At 44.0% G+C, this 23,440-nt stretch overlaps 1 protein-coding gene across 3 annotated transcripts in view; it reads right to left on the bottom strand.

Moving 5' to 3' along the window:
* Window positions 1–23,440, bottom strand: part of plekhh1 (pleckstrin homology domain containing, family H (with MyTH4 domain) member 1) — a 49,836-nt gene that overhangs the window by 11,147 nt on the left and 15,249 nt on the right. For all 3 annotated transcript variants that reach the window (XM_084044010.1, XM_084044012.1, XM_084044011.1), the window contains 17 exons: window positions 20,100–20,162; window positions 18,968–19,117; window positions 18,780–18,863; window positions 15,264–15,345; window positions 14,704–14,886; window positions 13,574–14,373; window positions 12,776–12,854; window positions 11,761–11,852; window positions 10,529–10,676; window positions 9,668–9,804; window positions 8,916–9,026; window positions 7,991–8,077; window positions 7,296–7,454; window positions 5,359–5,439; window positions 4,721–4,900; window positions 3,795–3,906; window positions 1,336–1,448 (listed from right to left, as the gene is read on the bottom strand). In XM_084044010.1, coding sequence (XP_083900136.1) covers window positions 1,336–1,448; window positions 3,795–3,906; window positions 4,721–4,900; window positions 5,359–5,439; window positions 7,296–7,454; window positions 7,991–8,077; window positions 8,916–9,026; window positions 9,668–9,804; window positions 10,529–10,676; window positions 11,761–11,852; window positions 12,776–12,854; window positions 13,574–14,373; window positions 14,704–14,886; window positions 15,264–15,345; window positions 18,780–18,863; window positions 18,968–19,117; window positions 20,100–20,162 — 2,661 coding nt within the window. The remainder of the gene's footprint in view (window positions 1–1,335; window positions 1,449–3,794; window positions 3,907–4,720; window positions 4,901–5,358; window positions 5,440–7,295; window positions 7,455–7,990; window positions 8,078–8,915; window positions 9,027–9,667; window positions 9,805–10,528; window positions 10,677–11,760; window positions 11,853–12,775; window positions 12,855–13,573; window positions 14,374–14,703; window positions 14,887–15,263; window positions 15,346–18,779; window positions 18,864–18,967; window positions 19,118–20,099; window positions 20,163–23,440) is intronic.

Raw genomic sequence — 23,440 nt, forward strand, 5'->3', positions numbered from 1 at the left:
TCAAAGGGAGACGCGCTCCATTCATCTTACCATCCCACAGAGTGAACCAGGTCCCTGCTGTAGTGGAGAGCTCTCTGGAGCATGAATAGGACGCAGGGGAGTGAGTGGGCTTACGGGGTGGGTGCATTATGTGTGGCCACAGCCATTACAAAGAGGAACAGGATATTTCCACTCCTGCAAGATCAAGGTCTCTTCGCCTCCAACTTCCTGCTCTTCTCCTTTAGCCCATGATCTCTCTTCCCATGCTTCCACAACACACAACGCTCATATCCATTCATAGATAAAATCCCTCTCCTGTCTTCTACACTTCCTCATTATTTCCCTATTTGTCCATTTGCTGTTACACAAATGTTAATATAACACATTCTCCCATATATTTTACAGTAGTTATCATATGTGTGTGATGTTTTTATAAAACATACTTTGTTTAATCTTACCCTATAGTATCTCTCATCATTCTATGTTTTGATTTATTGACTTTATTTTATTTTATCATTCTGAAACTGAACTAAAAGTAACAGAACTAAACTCTGCAGCCTGTCTACGGGAGCCCTGATCTCCCAGCTCTTTAAACACACAGCGGTAAACCAGAGGAGCGGTTAGCCTCAATCAGAGCAGATAATCAAGGCCATTATCTCTCTTCCACTCTTTTAATGAGATGGAGGCCCCTGTCTCTGGTCCTTTGATCTGTCACACAGGCAGGTCCACAGAGAGAGAGAGAGAGGGGGCATGGAGCGTATCCAAGTGTAGGAGGGGAGAGACAGAGAGAAGGGGCATACAGTGGGGACCGCCTGGGCGAGGATGGACAATGGCTTCTTCAACTGATGAGGGGACTCTCAGTGCAGTGCAAGAGACACAGTGCAGAGATGAGGGTTCGGGGGAAAGGGGGGGTGGGGGAATGGACGATGATGGAAAGTAGAATGGGAAAGCACGCACAATAGAGCAGGGACAGGTTGAGAGAGGGACAAAAGGAGAAACAGAGAGAGAGAGAGAGAGACGTGGAAGGAGAGAGAAAACTGTCCTTGGTCATTTGTTCTCATGTTTTTGCTGCTTGTTTTTTCTTGACCACAATGTGTAATTTCGATAGCATGTTATTTGTTCATTGTTTACCTGGTATCCTATAGTTTTGATGTACAGGTTATAATTTTTAGAGTATATTGTTTAGACATGATACTAGGTTCCTGCCTTACCTGTGATCCTAGTTTACTGAGGCACTACAGCACTGTCTCTGCATTTGATGTATGTTGTTACCTTGCTTATTGTATGTCGCTCTGGATAATAGCGTCTGCTAAATGCCTAAATTGTAAACTGTAACCATAGCAGAGACCAACAGACCTTGAAGAGTTTGAGAGCCTCAGTCTGCAGAGCTTCAGATGGCAGAGTGGTGAGAGGGGATCTGAGACCCTCCTTACTGAAACATAAGGCCTCACTCTTCCACAGCGCAGAGTCTGGAAATGAGTAGAAGACACACGCACACACACACACACACACACACACACACACACACACACACACACACACACACACACACACACACACACACACACACACACACACACACACACACACACACACACACACACACACACACACACACACACACACACACACACACACACACATATTGAGTTTCAAAACAGTAGTGACCCAACAGCTGACAATCATTGACACAGACAGTCATAAACACTGTCTGCAGTCTAGATTAAGGCGTTCGGTGGGCCTGGATAAAATAACATGTAACATCTGCTGACTAAATATGGATCCTCTCCCACAGAGACTTTCCTAAGACTCAATCTATTGAGCTGAATTGAATTGATTTCTCAAACATATATTTTTCTTATTTTCTTATAGAAACGTGTTATTGACAAAGCACTCTGCTGTGCTGAGTAACAAATAAAAAAAAAAAAGATTTTCACACTTTCATTTCTTCACCCAGGGCTAAGCTAAACACTAGGCAACAGAAAGCCCAGGGCTATCTTAACCTCATTTCACACTCATACTCATTAACCCTCAGCTTAGAGTAAACCCCGGGTTAAGCATTCACACTTGAAGGCAGAGCCCAGGGTTAACGTAGGCTGTGACACACCAAGCCGCCTGGCCATCGCTTAGCGTCTGTGGGCAGGCCTGTCACAATGATTACATAATCGTCTAATCACAATTATTTTAGATAATCGCAAATATATTTGCATAATCGTCATAATCGTTTCCATGTTGTAAATGGTTCATACATTTTCTTTACATTAAAGAAACATTTGTTTTACATTATTAAATATGTCTATCATTTCTTTGTATATTTCAGTTATTTGTCATATCTGGCCTGCACAATTTTTGATTACGAAGCGTAAAAGGCAAACAAAAGAAACAAAAAAAATCATATTATGTTCCAATGTTCAATGCCAAACACACAACTACATGTGTGCAATTATTTGAGTGACAATTAATCGTCAAATCAAATCTGTAATCGTGACAGCCCTATCTGTGGGTCGAAAAAGGGTCGTAGAATGTGCAGTGTCTGTGTGTACTGTGCCAACGGTGGTAGTGAGGCGTCTGCGTGGGTCGGTTACCCACAGTAACAATCCCCTCTCTCTCATCGGTTGTCGATAAGAGAGAGGGGCCCAGTGTGAACCGGAGTTCAACAACTCAAAGAGCTGCATTAATGACAAGGGCAGTCGCCTTTTTGTGAGGGGTATGACGTAATGGTATAATGTTATTCATTCATGTATTCACCCAGTCTTGTAGATATATTTACTCTCACGCAGGCGCATAAAAGCACCATAGACAAATTGTCAGCTGTAGCCTGTGCAATGTGTGCAGGAGCAACTTTTAAACACCTACAGTATGACTCCCAATCTGATTTCTCAACATAGTCTGTAATAGTCAGGACAAGGCGGTTTGAAGTCTCAGGGCCTTTAACTCTCTCAGTGCCAAGCCCCGAGTTATCCCGAGTTTTTTCTGAATACCCTCCCTGCCAGAACGAGAAATCCAGAGTTTTTACTTTTGACTGTGATCGCGCTATTCTGTTTATTTTTCATCATCACTTTCGCTTCCTGATTCCTTCAAACTCACTGGGTTCCGGTTTCATGACGCAGATTCCGTTTCCGGTTCTCATTTTTTTCCCCCGGTAATTTTCGGCCAGAATAGGGAAAAACAAGTTTTTTCACACGGTATAAAAAACGAACGGAGAGGTCGACTTCTACTCTCTTTGGTCTGGGTGACGATCAGTCATCGGGGTCGTGTATCACATCGTATTTTAGCCCGATCAGAGATTGTCGAAAACGTCACATCCGGTTTATGACTTATACAGTGTTTGGCCTGTGTGGGGGGGTCGAACGAGTCAGCGAGTGATTGAGGTGTCACTGTACTGCTCTCTGCTGGCCGATCTGTGGTATATGTTTCAAAACGCAGAAAGGCAAACTATTTGAAAATTAAATTACAAAATAACAAAATAAAATCGCTGGCACTGGGGGAGTACTTTATGAAAATACTCTGGCAGTCAAAGAGTTAAGAACACTCAAAGCACACAACTTGTTCACATTCAACTCAAGCATACAGCCATCTTTGAGTTGCTGTAGGTTGCTCTAAGTTTGTTGCATACAAGTGATCTTAACTGTCATGTTTTTTTATCATAACCCCAAAAAGGTACAGATGGCCCGGCTTCGGAGTGTAAATGTAACTCTGTAATCTCTGTTAGCGTACAGACACAGCTGTACACCCTGGCTATAGGGGGTCTTACTTTAACCCATGGCTAAGCATAGTCTGAAGAGGCCCATAGTGTAAAAATGAGGATGTCTCACCTGGGTCTCCTTCTGCGTCCAGGAGTTTACCAATGAGCTGCTCGGACTCTGTTCCAACCTTGAAGTTGGCGCTGCTGCCAGCTGCCACTGTCAGGTGGTACAGCCATGTGTCCTGGCACAGAGAACAGATCATGGTCAAATGGGCTGTTACTGGAAAAAAGAAATGTTGCAGGATGACAGCAACTATGAAGGAGAAACTGAAACCCAGAATACAGACAAGATAAAAAATAAATACAAAAAACATGGTTTCCCTCCCTTCTTGGGAGCTGCTGTCTTCCTACAACTGGGATGAGAAGGTATTTAAATTTAGATTTCTGGATTATGATTTTCTCATTTTGGACAGGCACACAGTATTGGCATATCACTGTGTGGATGGTCCGACATGTCATTTAGTTTTCACTGAAGGGAATTTGAACAAAAGCAGGGAACAAAAGTTTTAGATAATTACATGCTGCAATGTATTTTGGTGTTGAAGTGGACACAGGAACTTGCCTTTCCCTAGACCTATAGTTTTCATATACTAGTCTAGATTGCACATTATTGATCCCCCCTAGGGGAGTCAACTCTTTCAGTGACCAAGATAATTCAGGTACATAACGGGGAAATTACAATATGTTATTAAAAAAGTGAAAAGAATTACAAAAAGGTCCCTGGAAGATAAGATGATCTTAGATTATACTTTAATTGAGGGAAATTCAAGAAACATTATGGTTACTAAACATGCAACAGTGACCTGTACGGAGAATAAACCTGCAACCTTGGTGTCATTGGACATATTCACAAGGCAGCCATATTTGCTCTGATGTCATACTCTGGGTGGGAGACTCCACTCTGAGTATGACGTAGGAGTGAAATAATGTCTGTGTGAATGACGTTCAATTAGCACCACGCTCTCACCAGCTGAGCTAACAGGCCTTATCTGGTACCTTCTCCTGCTTGGTGCCGATGAGCAGATAGGTGGGGCTCTGCTCTCTGGGCTGGACCACCAGTGTGCAGTGAGACGACAGGAAACCTCGACTCCCGGCTTCGTAGTCCTCGTCTGAATCACAGGAGCGGTCCACCTCTTCCACGGATGCCTCGCGCACACGCAGCTGCCCCAGAGGGAGCTGATGTTCAGAAAAAGGCACCAGGATGTCATCGGAAACACAAGACAAATGGAAAAAGACAGGGAGATAATGGGTATACCGTCAAATCCTCAGGATTCATTTACCCACTTGAACCCTAGCGTCCCTATTCTGAGGTCAAGCATTAGCTATTTTTGCCAGAGATTTGGCGCTGAGGGAAAAAAGTAGCCGACCTAGTACAGAACCTGGGGGAATATAGTATGGTTAGCTCAGAGTTACAAATGGATCAATTAACACAGAGGACTTTACTATGTAATGTCCCATTAGAAATTAATTGTCATTGTGTCAAAAAACTAAAACAACTCGCATCTAGATCAGTCAGCTGTCAGTTCTTACATAAGTTAGTTCATTAAAAGGAAGGACATCCAACAGCAATGCTGTGAACAGTAGTTCTAAAACTGTTGTTTTTTTTAAATGTGTAGACATTTCTGAATGCCAACCTTGTCATCCTGGTTGCGGTAGTAATAGAACACTTTGCCAACCAGGGAGCACCACACCAGCTTGGAGTGTCCATGTTTGACCTGAAAGTGTAGAGAGAATTGGTGTTAATTTATTTTCATGTGAGTCAGTTTGAAATGTGATCTGTTGAAACTGCAATTCATCCAATAAAGACATTTGTGGAGGGGAAATTACTTTTCTGCATTCACCCAGCAGATGGCTACTCAGGTGGCTCAGATGGGCCACAGGAGGAGTTGTTATGGGTTAAGTGCCTTGCTCAGGGACAATTCAACATGTAGTCTGGTGAGCCGAGGGTCGAACTGGCAACCTTCCTTCCCAGATGGTCACTCTATCCGCTCATCCATACGGCTACTCAGTTGCAAGACTATCGTCTGACTACAGTGACTCAAGTCTTGACATTGTAGTCTGACAGGACAGATGCAGTTTGTCAGGAAAATAAATCATTCTTTCCAGGTCTGACAAGTAGGTGTCCTGGGACTCTACAAGTGGGTGTGTAGAACGTTAGAGCTCCTCTCCAGTAACGTCAGGCAATTTAAAACGTTTCAACTGAGCGGAGAAACGTGAATCAAGCAACAGCTGATTCCTGCCAGTTGAGAAAAGGCACAGCTGTACAGAGCACTCATTTCCCACCCTGATTCACCTGCAAATCCATTTTGAACCTGGGATCGTGGCTGGTGAAGATAATCATTCATCATGGATGGAATGTTTTCAAGAGAGGCTTAGAAATCCGAGTGAGGGCAATGATGTCACCGGAGGAGGCCTTCAACACAAAGCCAGCTGTTCATCAGCTAACTACGGGTCACTGAGGTTAACTGTGTGGCGTGAGGCCGCACGAGATTGGCTACCCTTTCATTCTCATCACGTCATAGCCTGTAGATCAAAGCTAATGGGGCGGAAGGGAGGGATCAATCACTAGCCAGCCAGGGGCTGTCAGTCATCTGTCAGAGACTTGTCAACCACACTCCTCTGATGTCAAAGGGTCCGTCTGAGCATATATCTCAACCTTAGCTAATGGACAGACAGACCTCAGTGAAGACAACTTACATAATTGAGTAAACTGGTGCACGGCTGGCAGAAAAGGTACGCTAGGATTTGAGTGGTTAACATAACGCTGAGGATTTTACATTCCAACGGTTCTACCACAATAGCCGTGTCCCAGCGTGAAAGAGGATGTCCAAGAATCTGCCCGAGACCTCAAAGACCACTCTCATTTGAATAGGGTGTTTATATCCCCCTCTATACGCCATGTTCATCATACCGTAATGCGTTGTGAATCTGTAGAGCAGCTAATTTTGGCAACGTTTTTTGGTGTAGAGGTAAAGAAAAAAGCAGGACTCCTGGTATAGACCCCAGGGGGAATCCGGACAACTATAGGGTTTGCCAAGCTGTCCTTCCACACAGGATTACTTTTCTTTTGGAATATCTGACCTGCTTGTATATCGTCACTGCCAGGCAGAAACCTCCTATCTCCATATTCTAACTTTTTAGTTTTTTTCGTAAAAGAAACTTTTGCGTTAAGAGATACTTTTTTTTTTTTTTTTAACATATCTCTGACATTTGAAGATGATGTCTTAATGGCTCTATAGAAGTAGACTATAAAAGTAAATGTACCACAGAAAGTTGCTGATCAACAATTCCACCAGCGATTAGCCTACAGACTAGGTCATGGATTTATGAAAAGTTACAAAATTACAAAATATATACATTATGAATTACTATCTAAATAGCATACTACTATATACAATACACAGCTCATTCATATTAAGGCCTCATTTATACTCTGTTGTACAGTGGGACTGTGTCAATTGCAGACAATAGCAGATTTTCGGCGAGTAACATGACCATAAGACCTGTGAGAATCTTCAACTTCATATGCTGACAACTATGACCCCGACCCAGTGACCTCTGAACCCCTAACCTTAGTCAGCCAGCCTCTCACGGTGGGCTTGGCAGTGGTCTCCACGGTGATGGGGCCACTGGCCTGTACTTTGAGAATGTTCTGCAGAACTCTGATCCACTCCTCCAGGATGTTTGGGGAGTCGGCAGTCAGGTAGAAGGTCTTCTTCTCTGTAATCAACTGATTAAATTAACAAAAAAACAAAGAAAAAGGGGAAGATAAGAATACATTTGGAAAAACGCAAGAGTGAGATAGCATCATCATGTCAGAGGAAGATGAGAATCAGCTTCCAACAAAGCCGGGAAAACATTCCACAGAAATGCTGTACCTGATGTCATCTTAAGCCGCTTCTCTGGAATGCAAAGCCCAACACACTGCTTTAAGAAGGGGATTCAGTGTGTGTGTACGCACGCGTGTGTGTGTGTGTGTGTGTGTGTGTGTGTGTGTGTGTGTGTCTACTTTTGGTGTTATTCATTGTGTGTGTTGTGTGGGTGTGAGTGTGAGTGTGAGTGTGAGTGTGAGTGTGAGTGTGAGTGTGTGTGTGTGTGTGTGTGTGTGTGTGTGTGTGTGTGTGTGTGCTTGTGTGCTTGTGTGCGAGTGTGCAGTTCTGGGTGTGTGTCCTTAAATGCCCTTAAGTGATGTTCAATCATCTGATACTTGAATCTAACTCGTACTAATGGATGCCACTAGAGCATTTCAAACGTGTGCACATTCACCTGGAATGTCTGCGCTCCTTCTCCACGTGTGATACGGCAGGACGAGTTCAGCTCCATCTGGCCCTGAGGCTTCCTGATCACGTCACTCTGAAGACACACACACACATCCATGTAAACACACACACACACACACACACACACACTTGTATTACTATACTTGTGAGGACATCAACACTTTAGGACGGCAATTTTTTTAATGCCATTTTTACAAATTCTTGCCACTTTTAACCCTGACTCAAAAGCCGAAAATAGTCACAGAGCGACTAGTTGTGAGCTTGTAGATCAGCTATTTTCAGTGAACAACACTGACGTGTAATTAAGCATGAATGAGGTATAACTAAGCCCTTCTAAACCCTAACACAAACACATACACTTGAATCATGAGTAAATACAAGAATAGACAGGAGCAAAAACACAATGCAGATAGGTAGATTTCAAGGTACCTCTGTGATCGAACTGCTAGACGAGTTACAAACTGGTGTGTGTGTGTGTGCGACTGTGCGTGCGTGCGCGCGTGCATGCGTGCGTGCGTGCGTGGCAGTTTAAACAGTGCCTGTGTTAGCTGTGTTACCACATACATTACACACACAATTAGCTAATTCACTCAACGTTTTGCAGTGCTCTGTGGAATCAGCCCATCCTTGCATGTGGTTCATCCTCCGTCAAAATGACGAAACTGTGGCCTCTACCACTGGATGCATCGGGAGGTTGCACGGGAGGTTGTGCACAACCGTGAAATTGAAACAGCATGGATGATGTCACAGTTATGTAAATGTGCCTTCACTTCACATTGGTTGAATGGCCCTACTGAAACCACTGTTGACTGTGGAGGTTTTGTTTCACTTTTGAGGTTGCTTGGATAGTAGATATTCCCCACCACCACCCAAGTATTGTCTGGAGCAAGTGAGACGAACGGCAGACTCACAGGAGATTTGTAGTAGAGTATTTCTCCATTCCTCAAGATGAACCAGCGTCGTTTCCAGGCCTTGACTTGACTGCCCATCTTCAGCAGGTAACCAGATTTCTCCAACATCTCCTACATACACACAATAAGACCTGATTCAACACAACTAACCGAAACGCATGACAATCTGATGGCTCAGACTGTCAAGCGTTTAGGTTAGTTGTTCATTTGAGATTCATTCATCTTAATCTCGTCTGATTCTGTGGAAACCATTGACCGTATTCACACAGCATCCATTTCAGTCAGGACAACTCATGAATTGAATACAAATATTTGTTATGAATATAAAATGAGCCATACATTTATTTTGGTTTGGTGATGACTGGATCTGCTTTTAGATACTCTGAGCACGCTACATCTCCCTTACCAATAGGGCAGATGATACATTGTAGTATATAAAAGCAGATCCGAGTAGTAAGCAGCAACAAACAGCAAGATGACAGCAACATGACAATTGTGGGTGTCTGGGTGGCACAGGGGTCAAGTTACTGCCCACCACTGTGGAAACTAGGGGTTCAAATCTTTCAAGGTGCATATGACTTGGCCGGGTGGGGAGGGTGATCTCTGTCACTGCACTAGCAACTCCTATACAGGTTTGTCAGGGTGCCTGTTGGGCAGAGAGAGGAACTGGGAACATTTTCCTCTGCATGCATTATTTCCTCCCGGTGAAACACCTCACTGACAAGTGAAAAGAAGGGAAGATCCCTACTCACAGGTCCAGTGCTCTCGCAGGAGTAAGCGGAGGTGCGCTGGACTTTGTGTTCAGGCTCGGAATAGTCACTGTCCAGAGAGTAGGCATCTGGTGGAATGGCGTAGTCACTCTCTGAGCTGATGGAGGACATGGACACACCTGTAGGACAGCAGAGGAACAGGGAATATAAGAAGAGAGGGAACAATGAAAGTATTTAAAGTGATCAAACAATACAATGAAACAAATACAGAGTGCAAATCCTACCCGCTCCAACATCTCTTGTTCTATGTCTCTTGATTGTTTCTTTTACATTTGACCTTTTCAACCAAAACATAAGCAGCCTACAGATCATTCTCAAAAAGTTTAATGAAAATCTGCCCATCTGTTCTCAATCTTGACCATGATTGTGACCTTGCCCTTGGCCTTTGAGACCTAAAGTTTAATCATCATTTTGGGCCAACCTACTGATCATTCCCACAATGTTGAATGATCAGTCCATCTGTTGTCAAGTTTCATGCTAACAAACGAACAAAACACAAACAGACACAGCCAATTAGAACACTTCCACACATTGCTGCCGGCAGGGTAATAATAATGTATGTATCCTTAGCCAGCCATGCCTTAATGAATTCAATTTAGGTGTTTTGTTTTTTGTTAGAATTAAAGACTACAAAGCCAGCTTTTTATTCCAACTTTGAGGAATACAAAGTTTTTGAATTTATCTTCATCATCAATGTTAGGTTTATGTTTCTTATTGTGATATGGACCTTGAGTCTGAAATAAAGATCGAATTGAATTTAGGTCTGCAGGCTAGTATATTTTTGGTACCAGTACCAGTGATGCTGATAGAAAAAGAAAATAAAAACTAATAAAAGTCCCTTACCTCTCTTGACAGCACGAGGACTCCCTGGGATGCTGCCCTTTCTGTCAGGACTAAGGATGGAGGTCCGAAAGCTGGCCAGAGAACTGCTGTCATCCTCTGACCCAGAGTCATCATCAGGGAGAGGGACACTGCTGATCTGAGTGGCTTTCTATTACACAGAAATAAAACACATACACACAGGAGGTAAGCATTAACCACATGCCGTCCCTATTCTTGAGGGGTGAACACTCAGGAAAAATAGCAGATCTACAAGCTCACGATGCTTCATGTTGCGTTGAGTTGTGAGCTTGTAGATCAGCTATTTCCGGCAAAGAGATTTGGTGTGGAGGGAAAAAAGGAGTGAACCAAGTATGGAGTCCTGGGGGACCCCGGTCAACTACATCCATAGGGGTTGAAGTGCACACCAAGCACTATAACTACAGTTATCTATATCATTCACTACTGTCGTTGTTATAGTTGTGGTGTGGACTCTGCCACAAACAACATAGTTAAAAGTATCCATCTATAAATTGCAGAATGCTGTAGGTCTGTCTGTATGTCTGTCTGACTGTCCCCGGAATAACTCGGGCACCGTCTGACCGATTGACTTCAAACTTGGCGTGTTTGTCGCTGATAACCCGGGAATCATTTGTGCTGAGTGGGTATCTATCTGTCCATGCGTCTGTGGAAGACGCACTGAAACTCTGTGTCTGTGGAGGACAGTGTAGGCTTCCCTGATTGGCCAACCCAACCCAGCAGCTTCATGGATTGGCCGAGCCTTGCATCACATTTGTTCCGAGCAGGGCGGTGCCTGTTTATAAATAAATGATACAATTATTGTAAAATATAATGTTATTAGTATTGTGGTAGCGGGTACTGCACTGGGTACTCTAACAACGGGTACAGCGGGTATTCTGAGAACAGGTACAATGGGTATTGGATAACCGGGTAGGGCATGCATTCCCAACTTGCATCGTTCCCAACTTACATCATTCCTGATTTGCGTGGGCCCTGAATAGGTCCGTGCCCAAAGTGTACCGGCATATAGGCTAGTTATAATTATAGTGCTTGGTGTGGACGGACCATTGGGTAAGGCAGAATATCAAGTTGGCTCAAGTTTAAGAATGCATTCAACAAAGGGAGATCCACGTTAAACAAAACATAACTTTATGGCAAGTTGAGTCGGTGAACTGACTCACATTATACCTAAACCCGGTCTTTCAATAAGGCACATTGTTTTTTTATCCCCTTACCCCCTTCAGTGTAGTATACACAGGCACATTGATGTTCTTGTAGATCATGTGAGTAAATGGACCTGCTGCTGGATACTGGGGTAAGTTGGACCCTGAAACATAGACAGGAAAAAAACATGTATTCACCGACAGATGCGAAAAACAACAACAACACTTTAAAGAATGTTGGCTTCATCCCTTTCATGTAATTACTGTAGCAACAGGTGTGCCGATTCCAGAAGAACAAACTGTTGAAAAAGCAATGTCAACCAGAAGCAACTTGTGTTTATTTCAGACTATCTGTTTAACCATGTCTGGCCAGAGCACAAAATGTGCCAACAGCACTCGAAGGAGAAACTAAGGGAGGGAATTTATCTGACAGCAACCTATGAAGTCATCCAAAACAGCCCATTTGGCAGTCGATGAGATATATACCAGGCACTCAGTAAACGCAGCGTTCTGAACGCTGTCAAATCTCAAAGTGAATGTAGTCACCTAAAAGCATGGTGATATGTAATTACACCCTGGTCCCTGTTCTTTTCATCACAGCTGATTAAAAAGCAGGATTTCCCTCCCTCACATCCACCCCAACACTCCCCCCTCTGTTCTCCCTCTGCGTCTTTAAAGGGGGCTCTTAAAAGCCTCCCGGCAAGGGGCTTGCACCTGCACAGGTGCGCAACGCCTCAGGTAAAAAAGGAAGTGACATCAAAGGCAGCAATGATAGATCTGACCAACTACCTGTACACTCACCCACCGCACTCTCTTCAGCATAAGAATGACATCCCACTTCACAGTACCGAGTCACGGTGCCATACATGTACACACATACACGCACGCACGCACGAACACAACGGACAGATACAGCTGGATGGAAGGTCGTTTTATTTCCTTGTCTTCGCTGGATTAGACTTAATGAAATTTATGCGCATGGACTTCAGGTGAATGCCATACTGTCATAGAAATATTGTGTTTGGCAACGAGGGAAGACAGATGATGGCTGGTTTCTTGTTTTTCCCAGCACCGGCAGGTTACTCACCTCGTCCAGGTCCCCTGGCTCCAGGATTGGCCTCTGACACCCTCATGCCTGACTTAGCCACTGCGTAGATGCGACTCTCCTGTAGAAATTGACAAATTATTTTGAACATGTAATCTATACATTTATACATATACATTTTTATAGTCTCTTCTCTTAACTACAAGGCCAATGAGCTGGAAAAGTGTGTGTACTAGTGTGCGATAGAGTTTCTATCATTATGCTTATTTTTATATTTTGAGAAATAATTTTAAACTAGACCTGTGCTCCTTGGAGCACAGGTCCCCTCCAGGTCAGGTAGGTTATTGTGGGCCAGCAATGTTCGGAATTAGCCAATCAGGATGGAATATGGAAAATCGGACGGATCTGTCTTGATCCCTTGACTAAAGAGATAATATGTACCGATTTATGTGATGTTTGGACAAAATTTGGTCGAGTAATTAAAAAAAAAAAGTTTTGCAAAAAGATAAGATGCAAAACAAGATGCAAAACATAGTCTCGGCCATGCCTTCGGCCTGGTGGAGACAATCACTTGTAAATGTTTCTTAATACTGTTGTTATTCAGTGTAATGCATGTTATGTCAACTTCACAGAGACAAATTCCACATATACCTGGCAATAAGGACAATGGCTGCAATACTGTCAATATAATGTGAATAAGTATTGTCGTTGCAAGGGAAGACAATGTGGGACTGGGAACCATTATTTCTTTTACCAAAATAAACATATGTTTTTGCCTTTTACAAACAAACAAAAAAAAAGAATCTGAAATGTGACTAGAAGGAAGTCCTCTAATCATACCCAAGAGGGGAAGCGATGCAAGGGAGGTGTCGGGGGCTTCAGAACCTCCGGATCCAGACGCTCGAGTTCCTCCGCGAGCCCCACGAAGGACACTCCATCACGCGAAGGCTCTTCCTCCGATCCCTGCCCCTCTACCACCCCTTCCATGCTGTCAGGCAGGCCGTCGTCGATGTCGGTTTCCTCCACGACCTGGGCAAAGGGTGAGGTGGCGGTGCCGGAGCTCTGCAGGGTGGACGAGGAGGTCATGATGTCTATGTTGACGTTGAGGTGGTGGAGCCGGTCCAGGCTGGGCTGAGGCTGGCTATAGTGCTTCTTCACCAGCTGAATGCTGTCCCTGGGAGTCAGAGGGGTCCGTACCTTGGGTAGAGTCATGCTGGTACCCGACGGGTGGGCCGGATGTTGGAGAGGACTTGTCGGGAAGGGGTGGTTGGTGGAAGGAGAGCGAGACAAGAGTGGGCTTTTGGGAGTGATGCCAGGGGGAGGGGTGTTGTGGGTGCTGGGCCCGTGGGCCATCTCGTAGGCCGAGGAAGAAGACGAGGAAGACGAGGAGGACGAGTGCAGGCACTGGGAGCGGAATTTGGTGTTGAGCTCGTCGGAGGAGTTGTCTCTATCGTAGCCGCCGGCTCTGCCCTCTGGCCGCTCCCTGGTGGGAGGCAGGGGTCCCACTGATTGATCCAGACCACTGTTGGACATATGGCTGCAAGGGCCCTCCTTTCCCCGACTAGGACAGTGAGCGTCATAGTTCCCTATGTCGCCCTGACACGTCCCTTTAGCAGGCTGCTCAGGAGACCTCTTTACATCTGAAAGGAGAGAAAGCTTGTTTAGTTTACATTTAAATCAAGCCCCAAGATTGAGGTTAAGAACACAGCATGAGACAATAGTACTGTAGATGGACATGATAGTATGAATGGGCAGAGACAGGCTTTTGAAGCGACAGGCACGTTTGTTTTGATTCAAGCCACCTAATCCCTAAGTCTTTTCATTTCACCCTGTGTGCTCCACCCTTACCGGTCTTGTCTGGTTCTGTGACAGGACATTGCCCAGTTTACATTCAAGCACACACCCCACTGCTTCAAAAGCTTTGCTCTGCCTGTCCCTGCAAGACAATGTGAATTACATGGTGGCCACACCTGACGGCGAGGTCTTAATATTACAGGGGGCTGCGCGGGGCCCCGCCTGTCGCCAGCCGTCGTCTTGGGCTGGCGGTGTGCCTGGGCAGCTGGGAGGATACAGGGGGCTGTTGGGCACCAGGTGGGCGTCGGTCACTGGGGAGGTAGTGGTGGGTGCAGGGGTTGCAGGTTTCTCCAAGAGAACTGCAGGGATACAGAATGCATGTGTTAAAGGGGGGGTAAGTGATACATAAAAAAAGTGTTAAATAGCTCTATATTCCCATAGTAATCAATGATATAAAGTGTATGTGTCCATTATTACTTTCTAATTATCTTTAATAAGCAAAATGCTGAACCACTCCAAGCTCTATGGTAGTGTGTATGTGTGTGTGTGTGTGTGTGTGTGTGTGTGTGTGTGTGTGTGTGTGTGTGTGTGTGTGTGTGTGTGTGTGTGTGTGTGTGTGTGTGTGTGTGTGCGTGTGCGTGCGAAATACAGATATGCTCTAAATTCCATTGTAATGCAGAAGACATAGTGATCCAACATCAGGCCCACAGGGCTTTAGCATTTAGTTCCAGATCACCATGTAGTTTGTCCTGCAGCACCAGGATCTGTTCTGTCTGCTTCAAGTTGGCCATCTTCAACTGCTGGTTCTCCAGCTCCATCTACAACACAGAACATGATTTAACACAATATAACAAATACATTACAATATTCAAAAAGAAAGTTTCAGAAAATCAGGAATGTCATGTGTATGAATTAATTAATTTCCAAACTTTCAAATGGAGATTCATTTTTTGAAAATCCAGTTAATTAGTGAAATAAAGGGAAAGTCTGTAAAATTGCTCTTGTCAACCAAATTTGTTTTCCTGTTTCAATATTTTTATTAGACAAAAAGGAAAGTAGACAATCCACCACGAGTATGACATGACAGAGGGCGCAACATAGCCCAACATAACAATACAATAAAAACAAAAACACAGAAGAGAAAAGCAAATCCTAAAAGACTTCACACCAAATACATTATATAAATATAGCTGCAAGCAGCGATAATATGGGGCCAGGAGAGAGAAATGATAATTCCTTTAACAGGTCAGTTCATGAAAGTCCTTGCGGTCTTGTTTCCAATGAGTGCCTGTGAGCAATTAGGGGTTAAGAGTCTTGCTCAGGGACAAATTTCATTTCATCGACACATTTGCTGACCTGGCCTGGAATCGTACCTGGGGCAACCAGAGTCTCTGGCTCCCTAGGCGGGCTCACTAACCACTCAGCTATGGCCACCCCTCAGAGAGAGAGAGAGAGGAGAGAGAGAGAGAGAGAGAGAGAGAGAGAGAGAGAGAGAGAGAGAGAGAGAGAGAGAGAGAGAGAGAGAGAGAGAGAGAGAGAGAGAGAGAGAGAGAGAGAGAGAGAGAGAGAGAGAGAGAGAGATAGATAGATAGATAGATACGGAATAGATTGAAGAGACATAGAGAGAGACAAATGGAATAGATTGAAGAGACAGAGAGAGAGACATGGAAACGGAATAGATTGAAGAGAAAGACATGGAAATGGAATAGATTGAAGAGAGAGAGAGAGAGCGCCATGGAAACGGAATAGATTGAGTCATGTTTTTTGCATTTCAACTTAAATGAGTCTGCATCAAGTGAGGCTTGAACCGGCAACCTTACGGTCATGAAGCACTCTTAGGTAGCTGCAACACTACCTATAGTGCTATATCTTTGTCCAGGCTGATATTGTCTGTTGAGGATCACAAACTCTTGCCTTCTGTCATGACCCAAGCCCCTGTTTCACTAACACTAAGATCACTCGTTCACAAACCATTTACCAATGAAGAAATTGTACATCTCCTCAGAACCAAAATTAGTGAAAGTAGCCGATCTACAAGCTCACAAACCATTAAAAGTTGTCAGATTGTACATTGGCTATTTTCACAATGAAGTATGTTATACATTGAAAAAACATACTCTCATTGCTATCTGAAAAGTTGTGAGATTGTAGATCAGCTGTATGTAAAAAACACTCAATTAAGTATTTCATGTTATCTTTAACAATTGCAGATGTATTCATTGATAGTCATGTTGTGTGAAATGCAACTCAGATGAAGTCTGCACCAAGTGAGGCTTGAACTGGTGACCTTCAGGTTGTGGGGCACACATTTAAGCGAGAAGCCACCAACAGACAAGAACCTGTGAAAGGAGATCACAATGATGATACAGTTTCACGCAAATAGCTGAAAAATCCTGGGTTTAAGTGTTTTTCAAACTGCTCAAGATTGCGGACAATCTAAGGGCGGTGCTTACTGGTCAACGTGATAGATGTGTTCCTCATTAGTCAAGGCACATGTGTAAGCAGGTCTAATGGCTGTCGGCCAAACGAGGCATGACTTTTGCCTGTTTAAAGTTTCAATTTTCAAAAAATTGCTATAGCGCCCCCGTTTGACCAATTGGAGTAAGATTGGTTTCAGTGATATTTGGAATGGCCCTTTACATTTCTGCAAAGTTTCAAAGAATGGTAAGTCTGCATGTATGTGTTAGGGGCAGATGAATAATTGTCATAAAACTGCAATATTCATTGGCTCATTAAAGCTTCATTTTTTCACTTATGGAAGATATTTTGCAAACGTTTTTTGGTATAGGTCCAAAGTTCATGTGTAAAAAGTTTCGTGCAGATTACTCAAAAATCCCAGGAGGAGATAGGTTTTAACTGTTTTTCATATAATTCCAAATGGTGGGATATCTAAAGGTCAGAGGTCAAAAGTCAGAGTGTGAAAGTTGTTCAGCATGAGGAGACGCATGTGTGCATCGAAGTTTCATGGCTGTAGGTCAAACACGGCATGAGTTGTACCTGTTCAAAGTTGGCATTTTTCAATTGAGTGCTATAGCGCCACCTTTTGACGAAAGATTGTGAGAATTATTTCTTGATCGTTTTTCATGACCATCTATCATATGGCCGAGTTTCATAAAAAGCGACTGCACGGTTCAGCCAGAACTGCCAAAAGTGGCAGAAGAAGAAGAAATGGAATAATGCGAATAACAATATGGGTCCATGCTGGAAGCCTGGCCCCATAATAATCATCACATTATTGCTGCCAACACCCTCTCTACCATGTAGAGCTCTACCATTTGTGTCCATCAGCTGCCTCCCAATTAATATGGCAACTAACTGACATCCTCCGTCACTCCAATACACAAGACATTGTGCCACTCATCCCCTACATATGGTGCCAAGGGCAGCCATGCTTCTACAAATTCGGACAAGGTACCCCGTAGAACATATGATAGTCTCTCCAAGGGCATTAACCGTAGCACTTTTTCAAACCAAATTTGTTTTAATTATCTGCAAAACATCTATGACGCTGTGTCACTATGACGCTGTCGCCTAGCTCAGTGATTCTCATGGCCGCGCAGGCATTGCAAGTGGGCCCCCCAATAATTGGCAAAACGCTAAGATTTAAATGATAATATAACACTATAACAATTAATGTATACTATGTTAGTACCCTTGATCCAAGTCCGGAACACAATCGATTGATTGATCATTAAAATAAACATGTTCTTAAAATGCATGCGGCCCACCCATCTGACCAGTTACTGTAACACGGCAGCTGTTAAGTGGTCAGATGGGTGAAGCTGAAAACTGAATTTCCCAATCTAATACAAAATAAATGGGCAGGGATGGATCATAAAGGACGGGAAAGCCAGCAACAGCTGCAATCAGTTCTCCACCAAGTCGGCTATGGGAACAAACGAAAACATTTCGCAGCTAAAGGCTATGATTAGCGCATCAAATTTAACTGTTCTCAACGTATTATTTTTTTTGTCACTAGGTGTAGAACCAGCAACCACTGGAAATGAATGACTTCCGCCCGCTTTGTTGCTTGTTGCCAGAGTTTGTCATCAATGTACACATGCTAGATCGCCAGACAGGACACCTGTCTATTCCTTGATGGTGAAAGAATGTTACTATTTATTCTTCAACCATCAATCAACAAAGCGTATGGTTTCTATCACTGGGAATGGAGTGTCTCTGAGCAGGCTGAAAGCTTTTCAAGAGCCTGATTCTTTTAAGCAGAGCTCTAACTATACATGTCTGAGCTTACCTCTCTAAGCTTAAAGGTGACCCAGTCTTTAATCTTGGCAGCCTTCTCTTCAATGATCTTTGCCTCCTGGGCTCTGACTAAGATCTGCAGTCAAAGAAAAATAGGGTTTCTGTGGATTACAACCTACATTTTATGAGCATAAATGGACATTTCTTGATCCTTATCTACCAGCTCCCCTGTTTTTATACCTGTTTTTCCAGCTGTATCTCCAAACGCTTTATCACCGCATCTTTTTCTTGCACTTGACTGGTAAGTTCCTGATGTTTTCTGTACAACGAGATCTCCGATTCACTGGTTTGGATGTTCGCCGATTTGAGCTTCTCTTCCATGACGTGGATCTAAAACAAATCATTTTGATAAAGTAAAAGGTATTAGCACGGCCAAAAGTTAAGGTACGGTTTGGTTGTTATGGGAAGGACAAAAGCCAAGAGGAAAATACTGGAGATGTAGATACATTTACTCATGTCAGCGAATGGAATAAGCCTGCAAAGCCCTTGATAACTGAGTCTTTGACGTTTTGGAAAGGAAATTGCGGCACCATCAAATTACCACCTTCAGAAAACACCTGGAACACCCAGTAATGGTGGACAAAGCATGTGTGTGTGTGTGTGTGTGTGTGTGTGTGTGTGTGTGTGTGTGTGTGTGTGTGTGTGTGTGTGTGTGTGTGTGTGTGTGTGTGTGTGTGTGTGTGTGTGTGTGTGTGTGTGTGTGTGTGTGTGTGTATGCGTGCGATACAGATATAGGATTTCTTATGCTCACATCGATAAATAAAAAAACACACACACAACTTTTGTCATGGCTTTCAAAAGGCTACATCTCCCTTAGGTGTAAGGTGTCTGATAGCACAATGACTATGGCTTGAATGCTAGCACGTTGCAATTAAAACAACTGTTATGACATAGACATGACATACATAACTTTAGGCAACCTTTTGAAAGTGGAATTGTCTTTATAACATGATTTTTTTGGTGTCTATTAAGGCATGCAACATTCAAATAAACGTTTTTGTTAAATATTGTAGCAGACAGTGGTATCGTTTTGTTTGTAAGTGATCCCAGTTTGAAAGGTTATTTATAACAGATGGAATGTAGAGTGAAAGATTCATGACCATGACCATCGGGCGAAACAGATTGAACTGAGACTAGTGCAAACTAAGTAAACTAAACGAAGAATGGGCTCAAATAATGAATTTGTATGTGTAAAAAAGTGACAAAAAAATTGAATAATGAATTTGTGGTTGAAAGTCATTGAAGTAAAGGTGCTCCCTGCATCCTGTAACCTGTGGTGCTGTTGGGAACAATAACTGCACTGAAGCTGTACCTGTTTCTCAGCATTGTCAGCCCGCAGGTCAGCTTCCATCACCCTCTGTTCCAACTCCTGCATCTGGGGAAGGGACAAAGAGGTTACCACGGTTACCAACATGGGTACAAGCTCACACGTTCGTGATCTACAGCACGTTGTGAGCTTGTAGATAATTTTAACAACACTAATCTTGTATGGGGGGGTCCCTTGCACAAAATCTTTTCAAATGGGGGTCCGCAACCAAATACATTATTTTGGGGGTCCTTGACATGAAAACATTTGAGAACCACTGGGTTGGAGGGCGGTTAAGGAGCCTTAGGGGAAAATCCAGACCTCCTAATGAGCTCCTTTGGAGTGATGTGGACTCCCCCCTGCACTGGCACTGCAATAGTTCCATTTAATTAAGAACCGAGGTCTAGCTCAAAGCTCTCAACGGAGACTGCTGCAGAGTGTGCTGCAGGTTCTGGCACGATGCATTCTGCAATCTGACACACTAACTGATCCACCAGACAGACAGACAGACAGACAGACAGACAGACAGACAGACAGACAGACAGACAGGCAGACCACCATGCCAGCAGTCTGCCTGTGGACACACTCACTAACGTATACAGAGACCACAGACATACTGTGTGTGCACGGCACGCTCGCACACGCACACGCACACACACACACACACACACACACACAAATGTCCATATATGTGTACACACCCAGGGACGTGCACGCGCGAGCGCACAGACACACGCGTACAATGAAACACACCGTACACAGACACGCACGCACGTATTTGCGTGCGCGCGCGCACACACACACACACACACACACGCTAATCCCACAAACAATAGCTCTTTACCCTCTGAAGACATTTCAACAGTGAGTGAGTGTGGTGGAGATAGGAGAGGGAAGCTTCAGTTGTTTAAGTGCCAGAGAGCATTCCTGATCAACAAAAGGTTATTGGAAGATTATAACCACTCGAACCCTAGCATCCGTATTCTGGGGGGAACAATCGCCAAAAATAGCATTGTGAGCTTGCAAAGAGATCCAGACCTCTTTTTTTCTTCTTTTCTTTTTGCAAAGAGATTTGGAGAAGAAGGAAAAAAACAGTCCAACTGCAGTTGCAACTCAGGTCCATTTCACTAAGACTAGAGGATTTAATTGGATGATAAATTGTGAAGACTGATAAAATGGTTCTGATTGATGTTGAAGGTAAAGGGCAGCCCTTGAAGTCAGTATGGCAGAAGGAGGGTCAAACTTGTGCCGAGCAACGACGGCAAGGGGGGGATTATTATCTCAGAAGGATTATCTGTGGTGAGATCAGATGTTTTCACATTTCTAAAGGGCTGGTACTTAAAGCACAGGGGCATGGTAACGTAAACACAGAGCATAGCTGCAGAACTAACAGCGAGCCTCCTCGGAGAAGCTGTCCATCTTTCACAACGACACTACTTCTGGACAAACAACGGCGTGATGGAAGCGCACTAATATAGTCTCCGACTTAACTTTGAGACCACATGCCTGCGTCACCTTGTGTGCAATCATGCTAACTTCAACTTTCAAGTACGCACACAGTCACTGAAAGTATTCGGATATGCACCTATGAGTGTGCGTGCACACGCACACACACACACACACACACACACACACTGAGTTTGACACAGGACGCCCTTTCCCCTACGAGTTCAGTGACCCGGCTGAAAGGAGAACAAACACACTAATGGATTCAACCCCGCTTGAGAGAGGCATCTGAATTCCTCTCATCTGCTTTGTTTCCCTTCTCTTTGTTTCTCTCTCTCTCTCTCCGTCTCTCTTTTCAGGAGCACTCAGCCACTCCTGCCTCCCAAAGCCCTCAGATTCCCAGAGACCTCTCACACCAGCTGAGCACTGCCTCGCGGCCAGATTAACACTCACCAAAGGCGCGGCGCAACAGGAGAGGAGGTGTGGGGGCGAAGGTTGATGTTAGTGGTTGAGTGACTGCTCGCCTCAAGGTCAAAAGCCTCCGTTGTGAGTCAAAGCCATTACGGAGCCAAGTCAGAGAAGAAGAGCAAACAGTATTTATCCTACATTTGAGGGCCAAGAAACAGTAAGCAAAGGAAGCACTTTAGGTGAATATAACCCCGGAGTCATAAAGCGGGACAGATGTGCAGACCCAGGTCGTTGACAGAAGCCGTCGGCCCCGCCTCCGGAGATGACACATCCCCTTTGGAGGAGGAAAGGTCGGAGGTCGAGAGGTAGAGGTCGAGGTCGAGGTGGGGTTGGTGTCATGGGATTGAGATGTGAGCTAACTTGGTAGCAGCGCCGGAAGCTTGGACATGGAAAGTTCCTCGGACTATAGTCGTAAATTAGGACAAAGTGGGTGCGCTAATACGAGGTCACAACAAAAGGTCGGTCCGAGTCTGAGACTTTCACTCATTTTGAGTTAAAAATTAAACATGCCGTGCTGTAAAATAAAACTTTTGACGATATCCGATGCAGACAGATTTTTGTTGTTATTTATTCCCCCTTGTGTGCCGTGTAAACAAAGAAATTTTCATTTAAAAAAAATGCAATCATGTGGATCTCAGAATCCAAAAGGGAACGGTGTGACTCCAATGTGGATCTCAGACTTGGTACCAAGGTGGATCTTGGACTACATGTGACCAGCCTGTGGCATCAGTCATCTTTAATGTCAGTCGTCTATGATATATCTATGATGTATGACTTTAAATCTGGAGCAACTTCCATTATAAAGCTGTTTGTGAGATTAGCTCCGGAAGCTGTTTGTCCACAGACACAATTGAACTGTTTTAAAGTCTTTCAACCCTTCATCACACTGTATGAGCATTAATTCAGTCAAACAAATGTATCAAACAAACTTTAATAGCCTTTCACATGACAAAGATTATGTTTGTGAAAGAAAAAACTTCAAAAGCCTTTTTAGCACTTCCATTGGTGAATGTCATAATATCATAATATTTGCAGATCTGTCAATGGACGTCAACAAGGCCTTTCTACAGTTACAGCTACACTTATGTCCTTCCAGACATAAACCCGATTCCCCAAACTGCCCATCATTACACGCCTTGTAAAGGAGAGTGCTGTCAGTCTGGGTGTCTCTCTCGGCCCGTCTCCTGGGGCCTGATTAGTTACCGCAGGCTCTAACAGGTGAGGCCTGAACCGCTGAGCAGGCGTGGGACAACTATGTGAGCTATCCAGCATCTGTTCTAGACACACGTTGGCCTAGCTAGCTGGTGTTAGGGAGGCACAATTTGGAGGGGGTCTCGTATTACTTTGGGCAAAGTGCTCGAACCCAAAGCTGTGCTGTAACACTGTGTCATCAGAAACTAAGTGGAATTGTAAACTGATAGAACCACTGTAGC

Source organism: Gymnoscopelus microlampas (assembly GCF_963454915.1).
Source record: "Gymnoscopelus microlampas genome assembly, chromosome: 20".
In the NCBI taxonomy this organism is placed as follows: Eukaryota; Metazoa; Chordata; class Actinopteri; order Myctophiformes; family Myctophidae; genus Gymnoscopelus; species Gymnoscopelus microlampas.